General features: G+C 43.0%; 1 protein-coding gene across 5 annotated transcripts in view; it reads right to left on the reverse strand.

The window, feature by feature from the left end:
- The window catches only part of cadm1a (cell adhesion molecule 1a), a 466,733-nt gene that overhangs the window by 56,503 nt on the left and 397,592 nt on the right, over positions 1-12,638 (reverse strand). For all 5 annotated transcript variants that reach the window (XM_061740369.1, XM_061740368.1, XM_061740367.1 and 2 more), the window contains one exon: positions 10,356-10,528. In XM_061740369.1, coding sequence (XP_061596353.1) covers positions 10,356-10,528 — 173 coding nt within the window. The remainder of the gene's footprint in view (positions 1-10,355; positions 10,529-12,638) is intronic.

Raw genomic sequence — 12,638 nt, forward strand, 5'->3', positions numbered from 1 at the left:
TAAGGACCTCCAAAGTTTAAAATAATAAACGTTTTCTATTGTTTTGGTCAGGTAGAGTTTAAAATGTTCAACAGATTTGAGGGAAGTTGAGGGAACCTTTTTTGTTTTAAGCCAGTTAAGGTTTCCAACTTTTACTTCTCTATTTATTGGAAAAATGTCTGACTTTTGAGAGAGAACTTCTTACTTTCTTCAAAGTTAGATGTTTACATTATGTAAAGATCAGATTTGTTGCTTTTCCTGACTTTCGAAGGTTCAAAAGGGACTTCAACTGTAAAGGTCCCAAGGTCCAGGCTGTCCAGCACCACTGATCAGGTGGTAAATTAAGCTTCTGAAAGAACTTTCTAAGAGATTTTCCCCTCATGTAGGCAGAATTTGAATCTGCGGATTGGTCCTCTAAACTACAAGCGGGGATCAACTCATGCATCTATCACCACACGGGGTCAACCTAAACCACCAGGAAAAGACTGGTGGACCTTCACAAGTCAGTCTGGTTCATCCTCTGACACGATTTCCAGATGCCTGAAGGTCCCGGATTTAACCTACAAAAATGTAAGTATGAACAGCACGGTAGCAGACAGCTATCGTACTGCTCAGGAAGGAGACGGCTTCCGTGTCTCAGAGATGAATGTGCCTTGTTATAATGTGCAAATGAACCCGAGAACAACAATGAGAGACCTTGTAAAGATGCCGGCTGCAAACAGGAAGCCAATATCATTATTGGCAGTAAATCCCCATCTGTGCCGACATGATCCCAAAGACCACTCAGCGAGGAGAATGCCACTGCTCCAAAAAAACACCTTAAAAAGCCAGATTACAGTTTGCAGCTGTGAATGGGTACAAAGGAGCTAAATTAAAACTGAACTAAAATTGGGCAACTGTGAAGCATGAGGTAGGAGGCATCATGTTGTGCAACTAAAGGGCTGCAGGAAGAGTTGATACACTTAAAAACAAAAATGGCGTGATGAGGAATCAAGATGTTCCAGATATACTGAAACCACTTGTCAAGACAACAAATTGAAGCTTAAAAGGATTTAGATGCGTCTTCCAAATATACAATGACCCCAAAAATACGCAAAGTTGCTCGAAGTCAACAAAATGAAGGTATTAGTGGCCATCCCAAAACGTAGACCTCAGTCCTACAAAAGCCTGCATTTGGTCCACGAAGGTGACTCAGCTCCACTGGTCCTGTGGGGATGGAGGGACCACAATGCTAGGACTAAACTGTGTGACTTTGGTTGTGGCGGCGTGCTGCAGGAGCTGTTTCCCACATTAATGATGTTTCCATTCATTTATCATGAAGAAACACATTTTATTGCACAGGGACGTTCTACCAGATGCAAATCAAGTCATTTGTTGTCGACTAAGAATTAAATGAGGCAACTGTGGCCTCTAAATTCAGAGTTGAACAGGTTTATATAGACTTTACAAAAGAATAACGCTTAACACTTGCAGACAACAAGATGAAAAGTGTTGCCCAGACGTCACCTGTTGGTTCACGGACGATCATTTCAAAGCCTTGAGTTCGGTATTTGGCAAACACTGAGCGCACCCGTGTGACAGCAGCTTGTCAATCACAGCGTTGCCCAGAGGCATAACGGGCTTTATTTAATATTTTACCACCGACAGCACCTTCATGCAAACAACCACAGCCCTGCTGTATTCAGGAAGACTTCCAAACTAGCGGCTGAGAAAACAAACTTAATAAAAGTGTTAAACATATAAAATCCCAGATCTGTTTTTCTCTCTTTCATCAAAAATCCCCAACACATCAGGTTTAATATCCTGCTGCTGGCGGATCGTTAAGAATCACAACGAAGTCCGTTTGTAGTCAAAAGAGGATTTTTAATTTTCATGATCCGCGAGTTAGTGTTCACAGTTCAGAGTTATCACGCTCGAGGGCAGGGCTGCTCCAGGTTCTGATCATCGAGCACCAGTTTATGGAGCAAACATGCGACTGAGGGCTGCGAGGGCAATATGTACACATCAAACGAGCTGCACAAACTCTCCGTCAGACCGTCTCACACGGCTCAACAGTTTCTTAGACTACTGCATGGTTTGTTTTAGATACAATGTTTAGCAGAATTCAAGGAGCATCAGAAGTTCAAGAACCACATTAAATATCCCCCTGACAGAAAAGCCTGTAAGCAGAAACAGCAGAATTGAAGTAAAAGGAGTGGTTTAGTCCTGATATGTCATTACTCAGCAAGCAGAGTTCACCATAGCTGGAGCAGCGGGAGCTGGATGGAAAATACCAGGTACGTTTCACTGGTGGTTGGAGCTTTAAGGTTCTGATAAATAGTTTCTCTATGCTTCTCTATGCTCTATGCTGTTTGATGGACTTGGTGTTCACAAAGTACAGCTCAGAATCATACAAATGCTGGCACTATCGGAAAAAATTAGGCAAAGTAGCAATTATTTCTATTTCTATTCATTTTGGCTTTTATTTTAATGTCGTAAGCATGAAACCAAGATATTTTATCCTTTCTCAGTTCAATTCAGTTTTTTTTTAGTTTAAGACGTTGAAAAAGAAGATATTTCCAACAATGCCTGAGTAGTTTTTGTGAGTCTTTGAGGAATAAAGTTGGGTAATGTAATGTGCACTATGCACTATAGAAGGAGCCGTCATTGATCTATCGTCGATCCGGGAAAAGGGTTACCGGTACTTTGGGAAACCTTCCTTGAGCGCCACAACAGACCTTCCCAAAAGCCATTTCAAAGGTAACCGTGCAACCGTGAGTCTCCAGGTCCCTGCGTCCTTCAGGCCTAAGGCTGAACTAAACCACACTTCTAGATCCTCACTATGGCCCGGCTGAGGAAGAGGAGGGTACGGCCTGCGGTTCTGACCCGTCCACCACGGAGAATGTGTTAAAAAAAGCGTCCATGAGAACTTCTGTTCCGAACATCAAGACGCCTTTGTAGGAATAACTGAGCAAAATAAAACCGAGAAAGATTCATCACAACAAACTGTGTCCTCCAAAGCCCTCCGAAGAGTTTTAAAGAAGCGCTTTGAGGAGAAAAAACGATGTTAAGAAGTGATAAAAGCTTTACACTTTACTGGTCCGACTCTCTGTGAATCGTGTCGCAGGCCTAAAACTCAAAAATTTTAAAAAGAAAAAGAAAAGATGCATTAAGAAAACATGTAATTCCTGGAGGGAGATGAATGAATTCAAACTTAACAGACACACAAATATCCTCCTTCATGTTGTTTTCCAGACTCAGATCTCCTGTGACCCAGAGCTTGTTTGTTAGAGACGCTGATGGATTTACGTTACAAAACAATAATCATCTCAGCTTTCTCGTCATTGTTCCGGCGTTAAAGTGAAACCTAGTTATTCGTTCCTGTATTATGTAACTTTAAACGTTTATGTTTAGTAAAGCCTATAGTTAGTGTAAACTCTAGTGTGTTAGGGCCAGTAGTTCTAGCTGCAGCTGCAGGACAAGACTAGAGCAGCTCATCTTAAACATAACTTTCATCCTAGATATGCTGATAGACCTACTGTATGCTGCAGAACATGATCCACTGAGCGGTGCCCCTCACCCCTCCTTATCTTTCCCTCCTTAAGATCAACCCTCAGGGATTAACTAGAAGTATCTCATCACCATAATTGTTCTCCATTGTTCTTGTAGTTTGTTGTGCTGGTCTGCCCCCTCCTTTTCTCTTCTGTATATGTTTGCAGGCCAGAGCCCCCAGAGCTTCCAGAGCTGCATGCTGCCCTGCAGCCCCCCCCGACCACCTCAGTGTCTGCTGTCTACACCTGTTTATATAGTGGTCTCTGTAGTACACCAACGATCGTACGTCCACAGAACTCTGAGTTCTGCAGCTAACGGCTAATCAATACTGGTGTCTTGTCTCATCTTGTCTTAAAGAGACAGTTCAGAGGGAGAAAAAACTTACAGTAAAGCAACTCATACGTGACCTGAACCAGTGAAAAATAGATGAAGGCAGGTTGGCCTAAACAGATTAGCATTTTAAGAGCTTGTTGCAACATCTGCTGTATAAAATATAAAGTAGCACAGATACCCAAGTAAACTACCATGGATTGAAGTGTGTGAGGAAATATACTTCACTTCTCATGACTGACATTCGTCAGGTGACAAAATGGTATTATTTTGGGGTCGAGGTGTATTTTCATCACCCTTCCGTTACCAGCTTTGTTAATGAACTTCATTTGTTTACATGACTTCTACTTTACTTGCATGCAAAGTGATCATCTGAGGAAAAATACCTCCCAGGTATGGTGTGTTTACGCACTTTGTGTCACACCTGCAGTCTTCAAGAGAAATCCCACGGGCCACGCTTTGAACGGCAGACGTCTAAGGGAGTTATCTGCACGCACACATGCCCCTCCTTGCTGATTCTGCCCATGATGGTTGACAGCAGGGGCTCTTTCATGGCGGTGATGGTGTACAAGCAGCAGGTGGTGTGTGTGTTTGTGTGTGTGTGTGTGTGTGTGTTCTGGTAAAGGGAGGTCTGCAACATAATGTAAGAACCGGCTTCAGACAGCATCCTGTCTTCCCATTAGCAGGAGCGAACGTTCGGCCCGATTTGCTGCTGAATTACAGCAGACATTAGTGGTGTGGGGCCTGCGGACACATCAAAGTCATCAAAAGACGAGCTCTGAAAGGATGGAGGTCTTCTGTGGGTTTTAATGGTTGGTGGGTTTTGTTTTTTTTTTATGTGCGAGGCTTTTAGTTGCCCACATGTTGCATTACCGTGTTTATCTTTGTGTTTGCTTCACCAGGGGAGGTGTGGGTGGATGAGAGGGGGGGGGAACTGGCCCCCCTCTCATCATGGGGTTATGTTCACAACTAGAGGGACGTACAAAACGCCTGCAACGAATATTACAAAACACCATTTCTTTATGTGTGCTGCGCTTCCTACCAAAAAAACTGATTTAATTCATTCCTCAAATAACACTTTTAAGGTGGAAAGTTGAGGCCTGGAATATTTACAAGAATGAGATCAATTATTTAAAGTAAAACACCTCTTTGTTTTACACCTTTGTCAGATATTTTTTTATATTACTTATCTATTTTCAGAACTTTAACAAATAAAACCAAGACTGCTTTGTCACTTGCTCCACCTTTAAAGCTGCAAAACAAAAATTAAACTCATGAGAAACTGGTACTTAACAGGACGTCATCTCTGATTTATGCAGACATGTAATTTTACAGCAACAGCTTTTAGCTTTAGCTTTTAGGGGCCAACAACATACCCAAACTAAAGACCCCTGCTGCCCCAAAAAGTTAAATAAAAGCCTGTACAACGACTCCTGCTGCACGATTGTTCCCTCCTCTTTGTTTAAATCATGAATATCTCATACTAGCATAAATAAAAAGGGAAGGCTTTCCATCTGAGTCGTCTAACAGGCTGAGCGGTGAACACGGCTCGTGCTCGCTGGGCAACTTTAATGGGATTAATGGCAGCTATTTTGGGTTCTGGTGTAACGATGTGTTGTGTTGCAGCAGAGCCAGACTAATGGTGGGCTGGGAGGATTCACCGTCCCACCGTTAAATAAAAAAAACACAAAAAAAAAGAAAAGAAAAGCTTCACAACGTTCAACTCTGTAGAACTCAACCCAAGGACCGGGGGTCCGTTTCACAAAGCAGGTTCAACAAACTCTGAGTCTAATCCTGAACTCTTAGTTGATCTACTCTGAGATCGTAAACTCGGTTCCAGAAAAGCGGTTTAGAGGTAATTTACTCAACTCTAAGTAGTTTCACCTGGAGTTAAGCGCGTGCGCCACAACTATCAAAAGCCAGTATCTATAGAGCCCTGATACAACGATTCACCATGGCAACCGGCGACAACAAAACAGCCACATACTTTCTCTTTTTTTTTTTTTTTTAACTTTATTTAACATTTCAATTTACAAAATCCCTTTGGGAAAAATGTGTTTGCATCTGAAGATCCACATACTTCACGCCGTGTCCTTTTTCACCCGAATGGAGTTAGAGATCTTAATGCGCGCATACGGCGAATTTGAACATGTTTTTCGAAAAAAGAGTAACACCGCAACACAGAATATAATATAAAATTAATTTAACAGATCTCTACATCATTCACCTGCAATCCTGTGGAACCCCTTGATGGCTTGGACAGGTTTATGTAGGCTTGCCACCCGTCCCTTGAAATACGGAAATGTTCCGTAATTGGGAATTACAAGTTGCGTTCCGTATTGAACCAATACAGACACATATTATGCTAGCAGGGTTCTCCAACTCCGGTCCTGGAGAGCACCTATCCAGCATGTTTTAGATGTTTCCCTGCTTCAGCACACCATGATACAAGGAGCTGTGTCAGCAACAGAACTGTCCAGACCTTGATGACAAGTTAATGACGACCATTGATTAGAATCAGGTGTGTTCATGCAGGGAGACACCTAAAACATGCTTGATAGGTCTCTCCAGGACCGGAGTTGGAGACCCCTGTATTATGCTTATTTATTCATGTAATAATAAACAGGTGGAGGTCGGAAAATATGAATATATTGCAAAACCTAATTCGTAGTATATTCAACTTAAGGTGAAACAGATATTATTTCCCACTACATGCAAAGTGAGATATTTCAAGCCTTTATTTGTTATAATTTTGGTGATTAGCCTATGGCTCACAGTTTATGAAAACCCCAAATAAAAAATCTAAAAAAATTAGAATATATTATGAAATCATTAAACAATTCAATCATCAAAATTATAACAAATAAAGGATTAACAAATATTGCTTTGCCTGTAATGAGACTATGTACTGTAATGTACATGTATTACGTGGTCTGATAACCATCTCCCGACGAATATTTAATTCTCTGCGCATTAATTCTGCACCTTCATTAATTGTGTCTTCATCAAAAGGACATGCCATGTTTGTGACAATGGACTTCTAATATTTATACTGACTCTGTTTTTAATGACAGACGGCAGAACTTCGCCAAAACTCGCCTGCTGACTGAATGAATGAGGAAATCAAATGTGCGTGCGGCTCTGAAAGAGGCGGAGACGCAGAGAAACTCCAGGTTTCACGATATAAACCTGGTCCCGACCAGGTTAGGTTCAGAGCTTCTGTTACCACGGTAACTGACCAAGAGCTTAAGTTACCTCTCTTTGTGAAACAGGCTAGAGTTACCTGTCTTTCTCTGGTTTGAGTTACCTCCCTTTGTGAAACGGAAAACTCAGAGTTTCCCTCATTTCAGGGTTAACAGACTCAGAGTTTTCACTAAACCTGCTTTGTGAAACGGACCCCGGTTGCGCAGTGTGAAACCACATTCCTTTCTGCGGCTAGAACACGACTACTCATTAAGTAACTAGTGGTCGTAAATGTGCAGTGGATTTACAACGATAACCCCCAACAACTAAATAAAAGAGCAGTCTTGAATGCAATTACACACACACACACACACACACACACACACACACACACACACACACACACACACACACACACACACACACACACACACACACACACACACACACACACACACACACACACACACACACACACACACACACACACACACACACACTCTTGCTGAGCGAAGCTGTTTCTGGAAATGCCGATCTTCCACCACACTCGGTTCATGCGATGCGGGATAATGAGAGCCGTTACATCCGCGTTAGTTTAATGACATGGTTGGATATGAACACAACCCCATCAGACGGCCCCTTTCTGGGGAGAAAAATAAAAGATAAAGAGCTGCATTAAGATGCTATTTCTCTTGCACCCGTCCAAGAACCGGTCCGGGCTTTGCCTCTCATCCATGTGCAGCGACTTCCAGACTTAAATGGCGGTTGTCTCAGGTTTTAGGTTTCAGCAGATTGTTCATGGGGGTCAGGGGACTGGGAATGCCTCTTCTCTATCCCACTACAACCACGTGACTAACTTTCAAACCCGGCGCATTGAGAGCATCAATACCGACGTCAGACGGGTAACACAGGAGGATTCAATAACCCACGGCAGCTGGAAGTACTTTTTCTGTGTGTAAAAACACAAAGATCAAATAATAACAAGGGCAATACTAAGAGCCCCCATGACTCCACAGCTTTTACACGACCCCTGAGCAGCGATAACTCAGATCAGTCGCTTCTTATATGACAGCAGAGCCTCGCATTATTGTGGAAGAATTTTGGCCCATTTTTCTTTACGACACTACTTCAGTTCGTTGAGGTTTTATTGCTGTTGGCTTGTTTCAAACATGCTCAACAGTCTCGCAGCGGCCACTAAAACACAAGGGCATACATACGGGGGCACAGGGCCTGTAGCTGCAAAGCAACCTCAAGATCATGACAAAAGAAAATCCAGGATTAAGAACTTGTATGAAAGAGCATCAGCTAGCGAAGCTGTTGGTTGGAATCAGTTGAACTCGGCTGACGTTTTCATCCAACTGCAGCACTTTTGGGGCTCAGTGAACCTGCAAAAATATCTGTGGCGAATCTTCGTCAGCTGATCGTGCAGACGGCACCATCTTGCGTAATTACCGACGGATCAGGAAGGGATTAAGCGTCAAATAAGATTAACTAAATCTAACACATCTACATTTGGACGAGATGCGATTGTTTAGATTAGATAGAAGCAATAATTGGTTTTCTTATGGGTCATTTCTTCTCCACTGTAAAGGGTAAGTTTGCCAAAAGAGGAAAAAAAAGAGATGGTGGTGTAAAATGTGTTAAAATCCCGAGAACAGCCGGGCGCCGCACTTTTAGCAAAGACTAACGGCGCCAATGCAGCAGCTGGCTGAGGGCCACTTCCTGATCGGTGGTGGTGCGTCTGTCGTTTTATGGCACACATCATTAGCAGAGCAGATCACCCGGCTGTAAATAACATCTATTCAGTTGGTGTCCATCAGGCAATGAACCCCCCCCCCAGACTCTACACATAAAAGGAAAAGAAGTCTGCTCATTCCACTAATTCCCTGTGACAATAGCAGCCAAACCATTTCTCTGTGGGCTCAGGGTCTACCAAAGTGATGGGGAAGTAATTCTGGTCAGGGAGAATGAGGATATTAGAGTGTAATGCCCTTCTCAGGGAGAAATTGTTATTGGTATCAACAGTACAAAAGCGTGTTGAGATAATGTTATGAGGACCCAGAAAGCGGGGAGGAGGTTAAATCGACATGGAAGGCGCAGAAATGAGCTAATCTGGCACAAGAAGGTGGAAACAGGAGAAAAGATTATGAAAACTTGATGAAAGGGAGCCACAGTTCTCGGCATTTCACCCGTCACATTAGCAATCTCCAGCTGGGATTCAGCTAACGTGAAAAAAAATCAGTTGCAATTTCAGGCTTTGCGAATAAAACGGATTTAACTTATATTAGGATGTAAAGCTAGAGGCGCCATAAATCCTCCGGACTGCTAAATTAACAATGAAATCCAGTAACTGGAGCTAGATCTACCGTCAGAGCGAAAAATGTCTCGGAAAAAGGTTTTTTCTTTTCTTTTCTCCAGCCCACAATCATTGCCAACTACCTTCACCCTTAACAAGAGGCTGAGGAGGATTTAACCTGGCGGAGCTCCAGCGTGGATCCAACTGCTTTTTCATCCAAATGCCCCTGATACTCGAAATGAATTAGAGATTAGTCGCCACAAGCGCAAAGTTTGGACACCTCAGAAAATTAAAAAAAAAAAAAGTCCATATAATTACGACTTTAAACGTTGTCAGCTTTTGACTGGAATCCAAAACCAGTTAAACAAAGTAAATCAAATGTTTTACTTGGATATCGTCTCAAGACTATGATGCAGTATCACTACGTGGCTTCCGCACATATACTAGTGTTTTAGTTTGTTTGATCTCGATAACGCACACAAAACTGGAATAATAATGAGAATAATCAGAATGTTATTAATCTGAATCCATTTAAATGCTAAATTAGTGTAAATTCCCCATTTTATCACTAAAATAGACACAATTAAAGCCCTGGGGGATGGTGTTTGTCACTGTTTCAAAAATAGTGGCGCATCAAAAAATCTCCAAAAGAGTGGCTGGGGTGTGGGTGTGTTGCTACGGAAACTGTTGGGATGAAAATTAAAGCAGTTTGTGATGTTGATCAGTCTGAAGGTCTATCAAAGACAATACCCCCCCTCTCTCTCTCCTGTCAGTGTAAATCAAGAGAAAAAGCAGATCAGGTGAACAAAGAGACAACAAGCTGTTAGGAAGTATTAGACCTAAACTACGGCAACAGATCTATTATTAAAGTCCTTTTGCATATGGCGGGTTCAGTGTTTAGTTCAGAGCTCAGACGTTAACGTCTTCTCTGGCTGAACATGTTCATCAATATTTTACGCTCCTCCTCAGGTTTCTGAACAGTGGAATATCAGTGGGGTGAAAGGTTAAAAGGTCAAATGAAAATAAAGGGGCTTACCGTAGACGTAGAGGACGTAGTCGTCGAACGACTCCCCCACCGTGTTGGACGCCACGCAGCGGTAGGTCCCGTTGTAGGACTTGTTTAGGTTTTCGATGTACAGGTCCCCACCGGTGATGACGGCGTGGGACGGTACGTCATCGTCCACCTTGAGCCAGTTCACCCGCTGCGGCCTGAAAGCAGAGGACCAGTCAGGTCAGGAATGACCAGATGAATTTTCAGATGTCATGAAAGTTTGTTTAACCTGAACTGAGTCCGTTCAGGTTAAAGCTCCTTCTGACCAAATGTCTGCGTGTTTTTCAGGTGACATTATCGACGTTTACTTGCAGCCTTCAGACTCTCCTCTGGAGAAACCAGTTCCCAGTTTGTGGTGTGGAGACTGAACCATCCCTGAGTCACGTTCTACCTCCAGGTCACTGGAGGACCTCTCGTATGGTGTTTTACTCTCCCACACTCACGTGACCATCACATGTCGCCAGTTTTGTGCAACTCTCGTTCAGTTCCCACCCTCCTCTCTGTTCTCAGGATCTCTCTCCAGGAACAGATCTGATTGATCTGCTGATCTGAACGACCCTCGTCCACGCCGCCGCATAGCCGTGGGAAGTGGGGGTGCTGCCTTCTAGATTAGTGGATTGTACACTCGGGTCGGATGGTCTGCTCTGTCCACCCGTAGACTCTATCATTGGCATGTCTTTGTTTATAAGGCCATTCTTGGCCTACTTCCACTCTATTTAGGAAATTATGTTTTTCAAAAAAGCACTGGGAGTCATAACCTTCGCTCCCAGGACTTATTTGTATTGTCTGTACCTAGGGTCCGCACTAAACTAGGTAGTAGGGCCTTCAGCTATGCTGCTCCTTATGCATGGAATGAGTTGCAGAAAATTTTAAAATTAAGAGATCTGGTCTCACTTGATGCTTTTAAAGTTCTCCTGAAAGACTTGGAAGCAAGTACATTTAGCTGTAGGTGCTTTGATTGTTGTTGATTTTGACTATTTTTGCGATCTGTTTACTGTTTTGTTAAAACTGTTTTAATTGTTATAAATTGTTCTTATGTTATTTGTTTTTGTAACCATGTTGCTGCCTGTCTTGGCCAGGACTCTCTTGTAAAAGATTATTAATCTCAACGAGACTTTCTCCTGGTTAAATAAAGGTTAAATAAAAAAAAAAAAAAAAAAAAAAAATAGTGTGTGTCATAGCACCGCCGCCAGTTGGCAAAATAAAACAACTAATGAGTTAATGCAATAATAAACGTGTTAAATGTAATTAATAATAACAAATAATTGATTATGCGGTGCAGTGTGGTTATCACGTAGCCACGCATGGTTAAGCTGCGCCTGGTAGCTTTAATCGTTAACGGCAGCAGCGTCACGAATTTCGCTCAAAGCTAACTGGTACAATTGTGTCTGACTGCCAACATTAAGGATTAGCAGAGTGTATGCAGCTGCTCCGCCCAGCTCCACCCAGCTCCGCCCAGCTCCACCCAGCTCCGCCCAGCTCCACCCAGCTCCGCCCAGCTCCACCCAGCTCCACCCAGCTCCACCCAGCTCCACAACTCCCCATGGCTGAGCCCGAACCACAGCCCACCGCCACGGGAGTTGTTGTTTTCTTCCCACTGCTCCCAAATCATGCTGATGGGACTTGCTGGGTTTCTCTGGGTTTATGCATCAATACGACTCGTTATCCAGTTTGGTCCAAAATAAGGAATAAATTCCAAATAAAAACTCTGCAGACGTCAGATCTCGGGCTCCTCTGTTTGGCCTTGACAGACTTCAGACTTGCTCAGCAGTACACTATTCTTTTTTTATTTATCTGTTTTTCATCTCTCCTCTAATGTTGATGCATCGTTCTCTTTTTCTCGACCACCTCACCGAGGGCTGCAACGTGAGATCTGGGATTTGAGCCTCAGCCATGAAAATTGACCGCTCTTCATTCAGTTCTGCTTGACAGCAGAATCAGACCTTGGGTTTCCGAGCATCTCCTTGCCACTTAAGAGAGCATTTCTCTCCATCGGCACAACATCCAACGGCCCGGCGGGTACCGTTGCTTTTAGGAGGCGTTCAGGACACATTTGAAATAAGGGCCATAGTTTGAAACTTTGTGAGACTGATACTTAAATATTGCTCTTTGTTGAAATGGTGTGAATTTAAAGTTATTTATCTTTATTACATACCTGCTGGTGGTGTTTCTGTGTAGGCGGGTGGCCACTAAGCAGCTACGCTTGTTCTCGTCTCATGCCCCGACTGAGCTGTATAGCAGCTTGACAGAACCCATTTTTATGACAAT

This window comes from Cololabis saira, chromosome 14, assembly GCF_033807715.1.
Source record: "Cololabis saira isolate AMF1-May2022 chromosome 14, fColSai1.1, whole genome shotgun sequence".
NCBI lineage: Eukaryota > Metazoa > Chordata > Actinopteri > Beloniformes > Belonidae > Cololabis > Cololabis saira.